This window comes from Oncorhynchus tshawytscha, linkage group LG13 (assembly GCF_018296145.1).
Source record: "Oncorhynchus tshawytscha isolate Ot180627B linkage group LG13, Otsh_v2.0, whole genome shotgun sequence".
Taxonomy (NCBI): Eukaryota; Metazoa; Chordata; class Actinopteri; order Salmoniformes; family Salmonidae; genus Oncorhynchus; species Oncorhynchus tshawytscha.
Window position 1 is genome coordinate 45140793 of NC_056441.1, and position 17103 is coordinate 45157895.

Below are 17103 nucleotides of genomic sequence, written 5' to 3' on the forward strand. Positions count from 1 at the left end.
TTAAACATATTCTGTTGTGAAACCAAACTTCTTTTCATCTCCTCTACTTTCTGGCTCCTTTGAGTCATGTCCAGGTCCTTGTATTTGTCATGGTGTTTCGTTTCATAGTGTCGTCTAATGTTGTACTCCTTACTTACAGCCACGTTGACTCCACAAACAAGACAAACAGGTTTGTCTTTTACATACGTAAACAGATATTCTGCCTCCCACTTGTCCAGAAAGCTCCTGTTTTCTGCCTTTCTTTTCCCCATTTTTGGGAAGGGTTAGCTCGCTGACAGTTGTAGCGTCTATGTTGCTATGACTAATGTCACAGAGGAGAGAGCGTTTCTGGGTCCTGTCCTGATTGGCGCGCGAAAACAGCAGAGCATTATGGGATTCGTAGTATTAGTGGTGAATGCGCTGTATAATACCGGCGGGCCAGCTCTAGTAGTAATTTGGTATTGTCTCGCGGGCCAAATATAATTACCCCGCGCCACGGGCCAGAGTTTGACACCCATGCCTCAAGGTGTCTACAGCATTGTGACGTAGTTTTACGCCTTTATGTTGAAGAATACCCGTAAGTGGCTACATTGTGTAAGTGGTCACCTGATGGTTCTCAAGAGTGATTCTCGCGTAAAATACAGAGGTAGCCATTTTTCCAATCGGTCCTACAGAAAAACCAATTGTCCCGGTGGATATATTATCGAATAGATATTTGAAAAACACCTTGAGGATTGATTATAAACAACGTTTGCCATGTTTCTGTCGATATTATGGAGCTAATTTGGAATATTTTTCGGCGTTGTCGTGACCGCAATTTCCGGTCGATTTCTCAGCCAAACGTGAAGAACAAACGGAGCTATTTCGCCTCCAAAAATAATCTTTTTGGAAAAAAGGAACATTGGCTATCTAACTGGGAGTCTCGTGAGTGAAAACATCCGAAGCTCATCAAAGGTAAACGATTTAATTTGATTGCTTTTCTGATTTTCGTGACCAAGTTACCTGCTGCTAGCTGGACATAATGCTATGCTAGGCTATCGATAAACTTACACAAATGCTTGTCTTGCTTTGGCTGTAAAGCATATTTTGAAAATCTGAGATGACAGGGGGATTAACAAAAGGCTAAGCTGTGTCTGAATATATTTCACTTGTGATTTTCATGAATAGGAATATTTTCTAGTAATATTTATGTCCGTTGAGTTATGCTAATTAGTGTCAGTCGATGATACTCTGGGATGGGGAGTATCAAGGTGTTTTAAACTGTATATACATGGTTTATAATAGAGAACACATTTGTATAGATCCAGCTGTATGTTTAAACCCCATTTTAATGGGAAACCTAAGCACAGCAAATCTATGTGGTGCTTATCTTTTGGACTAATTTTGTATTGTGGCATTTACTAAACAGATGGCCTAAGGCATAGACTTATCACAACAGAAGAACACTTTTGAAGAATCAAAACATGACCCTTGTTTAAGACTGCCTTCAGTAGCAGAAATGCAGGAAATATAGAAAAACTATTGGAATGTGAAAGAGGAAATAGTATTCTGCAGAAAGTTATTGAAAGTAACTATCTGCCTCTGGGCGAAAAGGTAAGATGAACAGAGAGAGGGGGAGAGAGATAATATTATATTTTCCAGGTGTGTGGAGTCACACAGTCTGATGTCACAGTCTAGTGACCAATAAATGCATAAAAATAAATACATTCTAATTGTAGTACAATAATTGTTTTATAAGAAAAGTCTGTCGTGAGCCATATGGTTCCTGTGCACTACAAGAGTGTGTTAGTGTAACGGCTCTCGTTGGTAGAAGGAAGAGACAAAATAGAGCTTTTTGGTCTAAACTCCACTCGCCGTGTTTCAAGGAAGAAGGAGGATGAGCACAACCCCAAGAACACCATCCCAACCGTGAAGCATGGAGGTGGAAACATCATTCTTTGGGGATGCTTTTCTGCAAAGGGGACAGGACGACTGCACCGTATTGTGGGGAGGATGGATGGGGCCATGTATCGTGAGATCTTGGCCAACAACCTCCTTCCCTCAGCAAGAGCATTGAAGATGGGTCGTGGCTGGGTCTTCCAGCATGACAACGACCCGAAACACACAGCCAGGGCAACTAAGGAGTGGCTCCGTAAGAAGCATCTCAAGGTCCTGTAGTGGCCTAGCCAGTCTCCAGACCTGAACCCAATAGAACATCTTTGGAGGGAGCAGAAATTCCGTATTGCCCAGCGACAGCCCTGAAACCTGAAGGATCTGGAGAAGGTCTGTATGGAGGAGAGGGCCAAAATCCCTGCTGCAGTGTGTGCAAACCTGGTCAAGAACTACAGGAAATGTATGATCTCTGTAATTGCAAACAAAGATTTCTGTACCAAATATTAAGTTCTGCTTTTTCTGAAGTATCAAATACTTATGTCATGCAATAAAATGAAAATGAATTACTTAAAAATCATACAATGTGATTTTTCTGGATTTTTGTTTTAGATTCCGTCTCTCACAGTTGAAGTGTACCTATGATAAAAATTACAGACCTTTACATGCTTTGTAAGTAGGAAAATCTGCAAAATCGGCAGTGTATCAAATACTTGTTCTCCCCACTGTATGATTCCCAATCAGAGACAACGATAGACAGCTTCCTCTGATTGGGAACCACACTCGGCCAAAAACAAAGAAATAGAAGACATAGACTTTCCCACCCGAGTCACACCCTGACCTAACCAAACAGAGAATAATAGAGATCTCTAAGGTGTCTGTGTCTCCAGTGCGCATAACACGGTGCCTGAGCGGTCACATGCTCCCCACGGTAAGCACAGGGAGTTGGCTCAGGTCTAAACCCTGACTCCGCCAATCTCCCCGTGAGCCACCCCCCCCAAAAAAAATTGGGGAGCTGCCTCTCGGGCTTCCTTTGTTGTTCTAATTCCTTGTATCGTCGCCATTCCTCTCTTGCTGCCTCCGTCTGCTCCCTTGAACGGTGATACTCTCCAACCCGCGTCCAGGGTCCTTCTCCATTCAGGATTTCCTACCATGTCCATTCATCCTGGCCTCGCTGCTTGGTCCGTCTTTGGTGGGATCTTCTGTAATGGCTCTCGTTGGTAGAAGGAAGAGTGGACCAAGGCGCAGCGTGGAAAGTGTTCATGATTCTAATTTTTTCAAAGAACACTCACACAAAATAACCAAAGTGAAAACGAAAGCGCACAGTTCTGTCAGGTACAGACACGAAACAGAAAACAAGATCCCACAAAACCCAAAAGGAAAATGACAACTTATATATGATCCCCAATCAGAGACAACGATAGACAGCTGCCTCTGATTGGGAACCACACTCAGCCAAAAACAAAGAAATAGAAAACATAGACTTTCCCACCTGAGTCACACCCTGACCTAACCAAAACATAAAGAATAATAGGGATCTCTAAGGTCAGGGCGTCACAGTTAGCCTGCGGAACTAAAGTCTGGGAATTGGTTTGTGGAGCTAATACAAGTCTTCAGATCTCAGCAAATACCCTTTAACAGACAGACTTCACGGTATGTTGCAGTGTTTTTTAGAGCTCAATTCAAGCAGTCCGATATTTACCAGATGCTTGCCGGGATAAGCCTTTTATGTCTCCTTTGCACATGCCCGCTGGCAATTTTATGAGTGGGAGTAGACATGGGCCAATGTGGGTGGAAGTCTATTTTAATAAATCCGTTGAATATACTCCATCACAAAGAAATGCATTATTATTTTGTTTTAGGCAGGTCCTTAAAAAACATAAGATTAATAAAATGATTTCATTTTATACTCTCACTCTGCTTTGTTAGAGAGCAGATGTAGGGTCTTACATTTGAGATTATATTCATCATGATACTGATGGAAAATAATAGCAATCTGTATTTTCAAAAGCATGTGAGTCTCGTGTTGATATTTCACATCCTTCGCGAGCTTTTGGAGTTGTGTATACACGATCGAGCAAAATAATAGGCCTACACTTCATTTAGACGACATTATTGCATGCTAAATGTTTCTGATCAGTAATATATGAGCAGTAACACCTACACTTATTTATGACTTATCACTTACAGAATTGACCAAACATACAGACAGAGATTCAGTGGAACAAAATCACATTGATGATTAAGACAAGTCACAGGCTTTAGGTCAGGGGTAGGGGAGAACCGGGACAAAAGTAACAGTTTTTTAAAAATGTAACTACTCAAAGATCGATAGAGCTAGAGCGACCATCTTTTATAACAAATAACTTATACAGTGCCTTCAGAAAGTTTTCACACTCCTTGACTTTTCCACATTTTGTTGTGCAACAAGCTGAATTTAAAATGGATTAAATTGAGATTGTGTGTCACTGGCCTATACATAACGTCAAAGTGGACTTGTGTTTTTAGAATGTTTTACAAATGATTTCAAAATGAAATGTCTTGAGTCAATAAGTATTTAACTCCTTTGTTATGGCAAGCCTAAATCATTTCAGGAGATTGCTTAACAAGTCACATAATAGTTTGCATGGACTCACTCTGTGTGCAATAATAGTGTTTAAAATGATTTTTGAATGACTCCCACACATACGTAAGGTTCCCTCGGTTGAACAGTGCCTTTTAAACACAGATTCAACCACAACAACCAGGGAGGTTTCCAATGCCTTGCAATGAAGGGCACTTATTGGTAGATTGTAAAATAATTACACTTTGGATGGTGTATTAATACACCCAGTCACTACAAAGATACAGGGACCCTTCCTAACTCAGTTGCTGGAGCGGATGGAAACTGCTCAATGATTTCATAATGAGTCCAATGGTGACTTCAAAACAGTTACAGAGTTTAATAGCTGTGATAGGAGAACTGAGGATGGATCAACAACATTGCAGTTACTCAACAATACTAACCTAAATGACATAGTGAAAATAAAGCAGCCTGTATTGAATGTAAATATTCCAAAACATGCATCCTGTTTGCAATAAGGCACTAAAGTAAAGTACCAGTAAAAAGTTTGGACACACCTACTCATTCAAGGGTTTTTTCTTTATTTTTTTTACTATTTTCAACATTGTAGAATAATTACCAGGTGTGCCTGTTAATGCCAAGAGTGTGCAAAGCTGTCATCAAGGCAAAGGTTGGCTACTTTGAAGAATCTAAAATCTATTTTCATTTGTTTAACACTTTTTTGGTTACTACATGATTCAATATGTGTTATTTCACTATTATTCTACAATGTAGAAAATATTAAAAATAAAGAAAAACCCTGGAATGAGTAGGTGTGTCCAAACTACTTTTGACTGGTGCTGTTTATGTTTAATTTCTTTAGTATATCAGAAAAAGGACAGGTTTGACTTTCAGAAAAATGTTATTATGTTAGTTGCATAATTCTAACAGTGTGAAACCTAACAGGGTGAACATTTGGAGCCTAAATTAGCCATAGCTCTGTGGGTGATTGCGATTGAGCTAGCACAATGGTAAATATGGTAAACATTGAAAGAGGATTTAATTTATATATCAAAAGTATCCTTAACATTTTGACATTTCCTAAATGTTCTCTGTAATTTCTCCTAACAGGGTGGGGATTTAGGAGTGAGACAAACAGACTAACGTCATGAAATGCTAAAATGATCCCAGATGGGACTCAAATATGCAAGTTTTGACTTCACTTTGACATTAGTATCCCATCATGACCGTTTTCCCACCAACAAAGTGATGACACTACCTGAACATGATGTCAAGGGGTTGTTTTCTTAAAGGAGAATTACTACAAACTAACAGGGTGGAAAGTGATATCAGGGACACACAGAACATCATAAATGCAATAATAATAAATACAATAATCATGAGAAATAAAATATTGATGAGAGATATTTAAAATAATGAGGAAATATTTTATTGTTGTATAGTTTATATGTATTGTAGTAGTTGACGAATAGCACCAGGGGACATGGCAAAAATGCCAACATGCACTGAAAACCAAATGCATATTGATCCATATCTTTGTGTTTTTATGGTAAATGACACCTAATCTTATATTTAAAGCCTTTTGGAATCCACATTTTACACTAAATAAGTAAGGGATAGTCAACGAGGGGCTATGCGTTCTCTAGAAAATAATGATTGATGTAGAATGTGTGTTCCACGACACGCTAGCAAAGTGAAACTATCGTGCCACAGAGTTGCATTATTTTCCAGAGAACGCATAGAGCCCCGAGTTGATTATATATTTTATACCATGGCTATAATTTAACAAATGTACAGCTAGAAATGTGTTCATTTGCAGGTAGAAATGTGTTTAACATCCACTGAAGTAGCTAGCAAGTTTACTAGACAGCAACAGTCGCCTTGGTAACCAAGCACACAGACTTGCTAGTTTAGCTAACCAAACCATCAGTCCAAACTTGTTATTATGAAAATCAAATTCAACAGTGCCAATGACCTTTTCAATTCGACTTTTGCTTTTAAAAGCTGTTCAATCATAGAACATGTAAGAACTAGCCATTGAATTCTACCGTGCAAATATACCGTGCGTTATAGTAAGGTGACCAGATTTCTGAAATGAAAACCGGGGACATTTCCAGTTCAGTGGTCAATATATGATTAAAATATCCAATGTTATTATCTATGAAATAAAAAAGGGGGACAATTCCGGTTTCATCTATTTAGTCTAACAGGCACACTGTGATAGACAGAGAAAACAACTATATTACAGAAACACTACAGACAAGACAGAACTGTCCAATTTGAACAGCCATTCAGTGGTCCTGGTAGTCTGGGTATAATAAGAGCAGAAGAGAACCTGAGCAAAATTGAAAAAACAGACAATAGTATATGTGAAATACTTAACATAATAAAGAAATAAGATGCTGATGAGATTGGTAACTACATAATATACTTATACCAACCTAATCTGTATATTTCTCAGAAGAATGTATTTTCTTCAGGATTGCTCTGTCTTCGGCCAGCTTCTCCATGAACTCCTGGCAGGGGAGGTTTAAGTTTGTCTTCACAATAAGCGTGGCCTTGATGGTAGGAACAGTGAACCTATTTCTTGCTGCTGTCCATAGAGCATTCATTTGGGAGAACACTCTCTCGAATGATGCATTACTTCTAGGTAAGCACATGACAACAGACGCTAATCTAGCCAGGTTAGTGTGTGGGATGTCGTTCTCTTAGAAGTGGGTAACCACCGTGCTCCATCTCTGACTAAGCGGTGTCTCAGATGTTTTCCATTCTTCAAGCGAAACCCCCTTTAGTAACTCTTGCAGGCCAGTAACCTCATCACACAATGCATCCTCATTGATGGTCACATTGGGGCATTTTTCCTGCAGTGTGCCTGGAGCCTTCACGCAGAGGTTGCCTTTTTAAAAGGAGACAATGTAAATCTTTTAGATTATCTGTGTGCTTTTCCCATGCTTGCAAGTAGTTCACAGCCATAGTGAAGAACGATTGGGATGTTTTGAGAAAGCTCTCTTTAGACATGGCTCCATTGTCCTCTAGCTCTCTCAGAAGTCCTCTGACCAAAACTTGTCATCAGTCAATTTTGCAGTCAATTTTGCCTCAACAATTCTCAGAATTGCAGCGGACTCCACAGCACAGTGGCCCTGGCCTCCAAGCATCTTGATCGTGTCACTGAATACGGTCAAGTTTCCATGGACAAAGGCCAGCCAAAGTTCAGTCAGTGGATCTTCAAACATTGTTCACAGGACAACAGGGCATTTGTCTTCAGAAATAAAAAAGGATTTCAATGGCACATTTTCAGCACTCTTTCTAGAGCAGGGAGCATGGACATCCAGTGAACATTGCTGTGTCCTAAAATGTTATGGTACTCCTGGCCAACAAACTCACAAAAGCCTTTCAGTCTTTCTACTCTGACGGTGAAAATATGAACTTATTCCAAATATCTTTGTGAGCAGGTACTAAACATCATATCCAAAGCTGTTCTGGCCGTGTTACGAATGATGTGGGCAGGACAACCTAAGCCAATCACCTCACGCTGCAGAGCATTTTTAACTTTGGTATGGGACATTGACCCTCCCCAGCCTATTCAGTCCTCCAAAGGTATTTGTTGTCAGCAGAGAATGTTTTCCAGGTTACATTTTTGGATGACCACTAGGACCTCAGCTGCAATTTTCTCTGCTTTTTCTCCATTCAATTCAACAAAATCAAGTAGTTTTGTTTCCACAGATGTGCTGCATTCATATATCTTACATATCTGACTACTATTGGCAGCAGCTTTACATGTTCATGATTGGACACATCAATGGACAAGGACACAAATTCAACCTGGTCTAGGTCCTGTGTTACCAAAGTAGTTGCCCATGTTGCTAACACGTTACTCACTATGGCGTCATATTTTGTCCTAGCACATGTAAACTTTGGCTCATAAAGCTTCCATGTCAGTTGTGCTGTGCAGTCCATAGATCTGTAACTATGATTGTGTCACATAGTGTGGTATGCAAAGACACCCTCCTGCACAGCTAAACCATATTCTTCTTGGGAAGGCTCTACCTTCTTGAAGAATGTGGTGACAGTGGGCATACCAACACGGGCAATCAGAGAGGCTTTATGCTTTTTCGTCTGCTGATGTTCTACCACTGCCGTTCTTCTCCGGCTGCCAATTGAAAGAGAGGAATTACAAAGGGTGCCATTTTATCGTCTTGACCTGAGCGTATAAATGGAAATTCTCTCATCATGTTTTTCATAAAGTGCATTTCCGTTTCTTGGAAAGAGTCATTGTCTCTCCTCTTTCTGCTCTTCTTCACTCTCCTTGTATAACTTTTCTTACTCTCAACTTTTTCTTCTCCTCCAATCTTTCTCCTCCTCTTTTCTTCACTCGTCTTCCTTTCCTTCTCTTCACCTTTCCACCTCACTCTTCTACGCCCTCCTTGCTTCACTCTTTTTACTCCCTTAATGTTTCCTTCTCCTTCCTCTCCAATCTGTATTAATAAATAGTATAATATTAGATAAAATACTTTGGTTAAAAGATTCCCATTGCTTGCCTCATTTCTGTATTTTATCTCAAAAACATTGTTTGTAATAATAAATTGGCAGGCTCTGTAATCATATCTTTACCTTTCCTCCTCTGTCTCCTTCACTCTTCTTCCTATCCAGTCTTCCTCCTCTCCTTCCTCTCCACTGCTAATGTTATCCATGAACATTTCTAACTATATTTTCACACTACTTATTTTAATGCCAAACCATTAAAATTGTAATCTACAAATATATTTTCAGAATTAATTGTGCATTCATTTAATACAATCATATTTTCAAAATAGCCCGTCCACTGCATGTTTATATGTGAATGTTTTTTAACCTAGCTATAACAGTAGCTAGCTAACTTAGCCTGCTAACTTAGTCTACACAGCTAATGTTAGCTAGCATAACCTATTTAAAACCTTATAGAGCAGATCATCTATCTATATAATAAATTGTGACATTATAACATCACTAGCTAGTATCTCAAACGATTGTAACTTACCTGGCTTGAAAAGACGTTTGTGGTGATGTTGTGGATTCACCTGACACTTGCTAGCTTCTGACCAAGTTTTCCACAGAAGTTTTCTCTAAAACTATCGTGAGCAAGTAGTTAGTAGAAGAAGAAGAGTGAATGAAGCTGCTATAGTGAGCAGCCCCCTCTGCTGGACTAAACAAGCACAACGCGATTGAGACGTCAACCGGTAGGCTCTGCTGTACAGTGTTTCTTGCCAGGTAAAATATTTCACTTTGCGGTATGTTTTTAACGCACAGGTAAAAACGGGGACATTTCCGGGGACAGCACCAGCCGGGGACAGGCCACCAAAAACGGGGACTGTCCCTGGAAAACGGGGACGTCTGGTCACCCTACGTTATAGGGATGCACCAATGCACCAATGCACGCTCTAGAATGCCCTTCAAGCCAATCAGAAACTATTATTCAACAACGCCATGGTATAAGAAGTTATATTTCCTGGGGAAAGAAAAGGGACTGGATAGTGGGAATGACCAATGGTGCATAAATAGCCTAATGTGTGTGTGTGTGCGTATGTGTGTGTGTGTGTGTGTTCCAGGGTCACCCAGGGCCAAGGGGTATTCCTGGTATACCGGTCTAGATGGCTGTAACGGGACCAGAGGGGACTCTGGTTTCCCTGGAATCCATGTTCTGGATGGGCCTGATGTGGGAGCGGTGAGTACAGTACAGAACTGTACGGCATGTGGCTGGTGTAGGGGACACAGAGAGGGGCTATATCACTCTGCATTCCTTGAGATCCCAGAACATGAAGGATTAGGGTAGCTAGATGGCTAAATAATCTGAGCGAGGTGGCATATCGAAGTAGCCTGGTACCAGATCAGTTTGTGTTGTCTTGCCAATTCCTATTTTTTGCCAATGTCCCAACATGAATTGGCTATGCAGCACAAACAGATCTGGGACCAGGCTAATATTGAAGAGCCAACACATTTACAGAAAATAATCCTGCAGCAACAGGAAATGTGAATTATTGTGTGGATTATAATGAATAGTATCACATTTATGGAAGACCCAGATGCAGATAGTGTGGAAGGAACAAATATACTGTATTGTGTTGTTGACATTTCTATTGATGACTGCAGGGTTTCTCAGGGATCAAAGGAGTGCCAGGGGACCCCACCGTTCAGTTCATCCAGTACCCTGGTATACCTGTAAGTGGGCTTTCACAACCATCACCCCTCCATAAAGTCTCTTTCATTTGTGTGTCCACCTGTACATGCTTTCCCACCTGTACATGCTTGCATCTCTTACGCAAAATATTAATCTTATTTGATTATTGATAGATTTATTGATTGATGATGGATGGATGGATGGATTGATTGTCATAAACCTTTTAGGTGCCCAACCCATGTCTGCATACAAAACAAAACCAATATGCCCTATGCTTCTACACAATCAATCATCCTACAGTCATTGTCTGTGTACCTGACTCTCACTCATATACCCTCTTAGCTTTGTACACCCGTTTGCCCATCCTCACCCACTCCAATGCCTCCTCACATTGCCATGTATGTTCTGTTGTTAAGACTTCTTCTCTTTTTCTTTCCTCTTCTCTTGTTCATCTCTGACAGGTTGATGTCGGCCGTGCTGGGGTTACTGGACTGCCTGTGAGTAAGATGGTTGTTGGACGGTTGTTGGATGGGTTCCCTACAGCCTGTCAAATCACAACATACACTACTTCAAAATGACCCCCTTACCAGCATGTGCCTGCCTCTGCTGCTGTGACACATTCAATGTGTCGACATAGTTACTACTGCATTACTATTGCCTGGTCACCAGATCTGTATGAGATTTAGCCATCTTCACTAACTGTCCTTGTCATGCCAACAATGTACGTAAGAAGAGCAGCCAGGTTTACATATAACCAGTGCTTAAAGCGTTCATAGGAATCCGCCTCTTTTTTTAAATGTAAATAGTCCTTTCAGTACTGCCACAATATTCCCATACATCTTATTACCTGTCCTGTCTGGCTGTAGCAGGCTGTGTAGTAAAATTAAATGTATTTGGCCCCATTACACAAAACATTTTTGGCAACATTTTGTCCTGATCAATGCCGTTTGCAAGAACAAAATATTCAAACCGTTCTGTATGAACTCCATTGCTCAACACTTTCATCAAACTGTCCAATATTTCTAACAATTCCAGACATTTTTTGGTTCTCATTTGGCTCCTGTTTGTTACTCAACTCATACTTGTCCTCAACCATGGCAATGTTCTGTTCAGCCGTAATAATATTTTCTTCAGTCAAGTGATCTTCATTCACTTCACTCACTGATGTTTTATCCTGAAATTCACTGATTTAGCAGCTTTTAATTCAAAAGTTTTTCTTCAAACTTGTCCTTTCCTTTACTCACTGACGACCGTCTCAAATCCCTTTCTGCCATCCATGACGATGCTAACTCTCTTAGCTAGCTAGGCACTTGCCTCTACCAGCAATACACTCTGCTAGCAATTAGACTGTCCCACGAAAAATAACATGTTTTTATGGTATCCAATTGGTAGCCACACCAATGTGTCAGAGAAAACACCATAGACCTGGTGACCATGTCAGTGTGCATGTGCCCAACCAGGATTCACTAGAGCACAATGGGACAAACACTCCAATAACCAGGATGACACTGGGCCAATTGTGCACCACCCCATGGGTCTCCCGGTTGTGGCCGGCTGCATCAGAGTCTGGACTTGAACCAGGCTCTCTAGTGGCACAGCTAGCACTGTATACAGTGCCTTAGACCACTGCGCCACTAAGGATGCCGTAAAAAAGCACTTTTAAACTTGTAAAAAATGCATTTTTCCAAACAGAAAAGTTCACGTAGGTTCAGACTTACTCGTTATCTGTTATTATGTCTCGCGGGTTTCATAACCACGTCTTTATAACAATTCAATAATGATCAGACGGGAGACAGGAATCAGTTCAACTATTTATCTACAATGTGCTCGGTCTCAACACATACAACCCCCATGATGCGCTGCGGCACAAACCCAATGAACAACACTGGCAGAAAAATGTCTTGTTATAAGAACAATGTGTGTTATAAGGAGGCAACTATTTATGTATTACTCAGTTTACTAAATAATTGCCTCCTTATAACAGAAATGAAATCATTGCCAGATTATTGTGAAGTTTACAGTAGTTTCTGCACAGATATTTGCTATTTTGTCATGGACCAGGCTATACATTGATGTTACTACTGTGGGCATGAACCTCTTTAGTCAGAAACTCTTAGGTGCATCCAAATGGCTTGATATGGTAGCACCTACACAGAGCTCTGTTCCAGACAGACATACAGACAGAGAGAGAGCTCAGGTCTTGGTCAGTCCCACATCCCACAGGCCATAGCCCCTGTTGTTTTAGTCTTCCTATTCAGCCCTTTGTGCTGCTACTCTGTTGTTTCAGAGTGCCCCCTCTTCAGACCAAAGCCCCCAGAGCTCCACCATTGTCACTCCCCGGGGGCTTTAGATGGGCAGCTCGTATCCCGACCCGTTTGTCTTCCGAGTGGTTTCACACCACGAGCAAAATGAGAGAGAGCCACAGGCATGCTGAGCCGCCAGGAAGTCACCCATCGGTGGGGGATGGTGGAGTGAAGCGGGGGGAAAATGGGCGGTCAGAGGGTGCTGTTCCCGGCACTGCAGACAATCCGTTGCATGGGGACCCCCACCAACCCCTTCACCCCCGACATTAGTCCCCAGGGATTATGGTGGTATTGGCTTAAATCCCGGTCACACACACAAGAGAGGTGCTCAGGAACTCTGGGACAAAACTGTTGTGGTATGTGGCCTCTTCTCAGCTCATTCTCGTTTCTGCTTAGTTGGGTACTCCTTAAGCATGCATGAGGCCTAACACAGGTAGCATAGCGGTTAGAGAAGTAGGGTTGCTGGTTTAAATCTGATGATGTGTGACCTGGCAACTGGAGAGTTGCTTGCATCATGCTAGACATCCTTGCTTGTTGTTGTTTCCTTGTGCAAGGCACTTAACCCCCTACAATTGCTCTGGTGGCAGTGAACTGCAGCTGACCCACTGCTTCCAAACCCTCAGGGTATATTTGTGTGTGTGTCTTTGTGGGCTTGGGTTGTGAACATAAAATACAAATGTCCATTCTCTGTAAGTTAATAGACTATCAAGTTTTCTTCTAACCCAGTGGGTGTAAAGGACTGCTTGGTGAGTACCACTTCCTCCCGTTTCGGCACATACCTGGCTCAAACCCTGGACCTCTGCTTCACAAACATACCTGACCGTCCTGCCTCAAGCATCTCTACCAGTCGCACTTCTCAAAAGCTAGCAATTGAATGGTGCAAACGTGGATACTTAAGGCTGAGGAGTAAGTTTCACGCATCTCCATGTGCCACATATCTGGGCAAACTGAAATGATGCCATCATTTCAACCAGTTTTGCCCGCTGGGAATCACCCTCTGAGAACAGAGTCAATCCCTTGTTGACGATCACTGCTTTACTGACCTGGGGTGAGTTTCCCGAAAACCTTGTAGCGATTGTGATCATCGCTATTTCTCTGGATGACCCATACCAGTTCCACTAGCAGAATAGCAACATTTGATGAATTGTGTTCATCGCAGAAGATTTACAATCAAATATCCTTTTTATAGTTATCCCTCTCTCACTGCTGTGTGGGTGGTTTGTCAAGAGAAACAATGTTATGAGTTCACTACAACGCTTCTGGGAAACTCACTCCTGCTTCTACCCTTTGATCATAATGTAACAAATTCGGGGGGGTTGCCCCAACAGGGACTCGAACCCGAGTCCAGCAACTATCAACCTTAGCTGTTCCGAATCTCTTGACTAGGTCACTAGGTGTTGGATTAAGGTTGCTACAATAACAACAGCACATTGTCACATTAGAAAAGGCCAGTGGGCCTGTCTTCCATCCTGCTCTCTCAGTAGGGAAGAAGGCAGTGATTTAACAGAAGAAGAAGAATTGCCGTTTTGAAACTCTAGAGTCAGGGAACCATGCGCTCACACTACAGCTAGTCTTAAGTGTGACAGTGAGTAGCTGTTCTGTTTGATTAGCTCAGATAAGCATTAGTGGACAGCACCGGGAGATATAGGACGGTTCGATCACTCTCTCAGATGAATAGAGCCATAGAAATTCAATGACTAGATTATATGTCTATGCATAGAGCTCGCCGGTGAGACTACATAGACCCAAGCTCTGTGTGTGGACCAAAGGGCTGTCTACTGCCACCATGAGGGGGACAGGGCCATCCCAGATCAGGCATGCCCTGCGGAGACAGAGACAAAGCAAGGTGTTGTAGTGAATATTTTCTATTCATCGAGGCTCACGACTTGGACCTGGTTCAAGTATGCAAGCTTGCCACCGTGAATGCTTCGATGCCGCCTGATTAGAATTAAATAGGGTCAGGTTCAGGTATGTGAGAGACAAGAACAGGACATGAGAAAAGTGTTAGCCAGAACCAGTATGTGCTTGCAGAGGTGAGAGGTTGAAAGTGGGTGAGAGAAGAGGGAGAGGTGAAGGAAGGGGTGAGAGAGGTTGATGGGTAACATAGTAAGCACTGAGGTTGAGGAAGTTGACTCTTACAGAGGTGAGGCGGGGGTGGGGAGAGATCTGGAGATGTGTCTGAAAACGACAGACCAGCCGTCACCAGCATGCTGGCTTGCCCATCTGTGAACACTGACATGCAGCGTATCTCCTTGTTTTGAATCCGTTGCATTTTCTACAGTCTTTGATGTTCCGCCACCATGGGTTTGAAAAGTGTTTTCTGTTCTCTGGTATTCTTGGAGAATACCGGGTTTTCTAATCTTGTCCCTCTCTTGAGAGTGCCACAGTCCCCCTCAGGAGACTGAAAAGATTTGGCATGGGTCCTCAGATCCTCAAAAGGTTCTATAGCTGCACCATTGAGAGCATCCTGACTGGTTGCATCATTGCCTGGTATGGCAACTGCACAGCCACCGACCGCAAGGCACTACAGAGGGTAATGGATGGCTGCTAGCGTTGGCCGGCTCGTGTGTGGGTGTGTTTGTGTAAAGGTTTGTGTGGTCAGATTACTGAGCCTGTTAGGCAAAACACTGATTCACTTATTGTGATTTCTTTAGACAGGAGGGAATTAATAAAACAGGTGGTCAGGAAATGTGTCCACAGTGACTCCACATTATTCTTATCTGTAGACTACTGAGTGACGGTGTTAAAGCCTACGTCCTAAATGGCACCCTATTCCCTATATAGTGCACTAATTTTGACCTGGAAACATAGACCAAGGCCCGTAACAATATGTTATTTGATTATGACTATGATGTTATTAAGTGTCCATGACCACTCACGGTCCTTTTGTACTCTTTTCACTGGTAACTTTTGTTCATCTTTGTGACAGAACAGAGTTATTTAGGTCTTCAAGCTGTCTTTGTCTCTATTAATCTGTGCATCCTTCATTCTCTCTCTCTCTCTCTCTCTCTCTCTCTCTCTCTCTCTCTCTCTCTCTCTCTCTTTCTTTCTCTCTCTCTGTCCCGTCTCCTTTTTCCACTTTGCTGTTCTTTCTTTCATTACAGATTTATTTTTTTCTTCCTGTCACCTCATGTTGCTTAAATCTCTGCTGTCTTTCCTCCTCTCTTTCCCCTCTCCTCCTTCTCTCCCTCTCTCTCCTGCATGCCCCAGGTGTGTGCAGGTCTCTGTCTGATGATGTGTTATCAGGGGACTGTGGAGCCGTCACACAGGGCCCAAGATCCTGCCAGGGCGATAACAACATTAAATTCACACACGGTCAGATGCACACGCACACACACACCTCCCTACTTGCACTGTTTTTTGACACCAAGCCTCATTTCTATCATTCGGCTCTGCTATTATCATATTATTTACGTGATTAGTATAAAAATGTTAAACCTCTCCACTGTACATTATTTTGTTGATCTAGTTTTTAAGTATGCCAAGTGTTTATGTCTGGATGTGTTTAAGTGTGTGTGTGTGTGTGTGTGTGTGTGTGTGTGTGTGTGTGTGTGTGTGTGTGTGTGTGTGTGTGTGTGAGAAAGAGACTTTGTGTGTGTACAATATATAGGATCCTATCTGTCTCATTGTCTCCCTTCCAGTGGAAGACTTACCATTAGGCAGAAGAGGCAATTGCCTCTGGCCTCACATCATCAAGTGGCCTCATGATGTGCTTAATACAACACATACATTGGGGCAAAAAAGTATTTAGTCAGCCACCAATTGTGCAAGTTCTCCCACTTAAAAAGATGAGAGAGGCCTGTAATTTTCATCATGGGTACACTTCAACTATGACAGACAAAATGAGAAAAGAAATCCAGAAAATCACATTGTAGGATTTTTAATGAATTTATTTGCAAATTATGGTGGAAAACAAGTATTTGGTCTATAACAAAAGTTTATCTCAATACTTTGTTATATACCCTTTGTTGGCAATAACAGAGGTCAAACGTTTTCTGTAAGTCTTCACAAGGTTTTCACACACTGTTGCTGGTATTTTGGCCCATTCCTCCATGCAGATCTCCTCTAGAGCAGTGATGTTTTGGGGCTGTTGCTGGGCAACACGGACTTTCAACTCACTCCAAAGATTTTCTATGGGGTTGAGATCTGGAGACTGGCTAGGCCACTCCAGGTCCTTGAAATGCTTCTTACGAAGCCACTCCTTCGTTGCCCGGGCTGTGTGTTTGGGATCATTG

The 17103-nt window shown here is 41.9% G+C and overlaps 1 protein-coding gene across 1 annotated transcript in view; it reads left to right on the forward strand.

Annotated features, from left to right (window-relative positions):
• The first annotated feature begins 3625 nt into the window (after positions 1 to 3625).
• The window catches only part of LOC112266045 (collagen alpha-5(IV) chain), a 45949-nt gene continuing 32471 nt past the window's right edge, over positions 3626 to 17103 (forward strand). Inside the window, exons 1-4 of the mRNA XM_024443537.2 lie at positions 3626 to 3635; positions 9997 to 10112; positions 10538 to 10606; positions 11027 to 11062. Coding sequence (XP_024299305.1) covers positions 3626 to 3635; positions 9997 to 10112; positions 10538 to 10606; positions 11027 to 11062 — 231 coding nt within the window. The remainder of the gene's footprint in view (positions 3636 to 9996; positions 10113 to 10537; positions 10607 to 11026; positions 11063 to 17103) is intronic.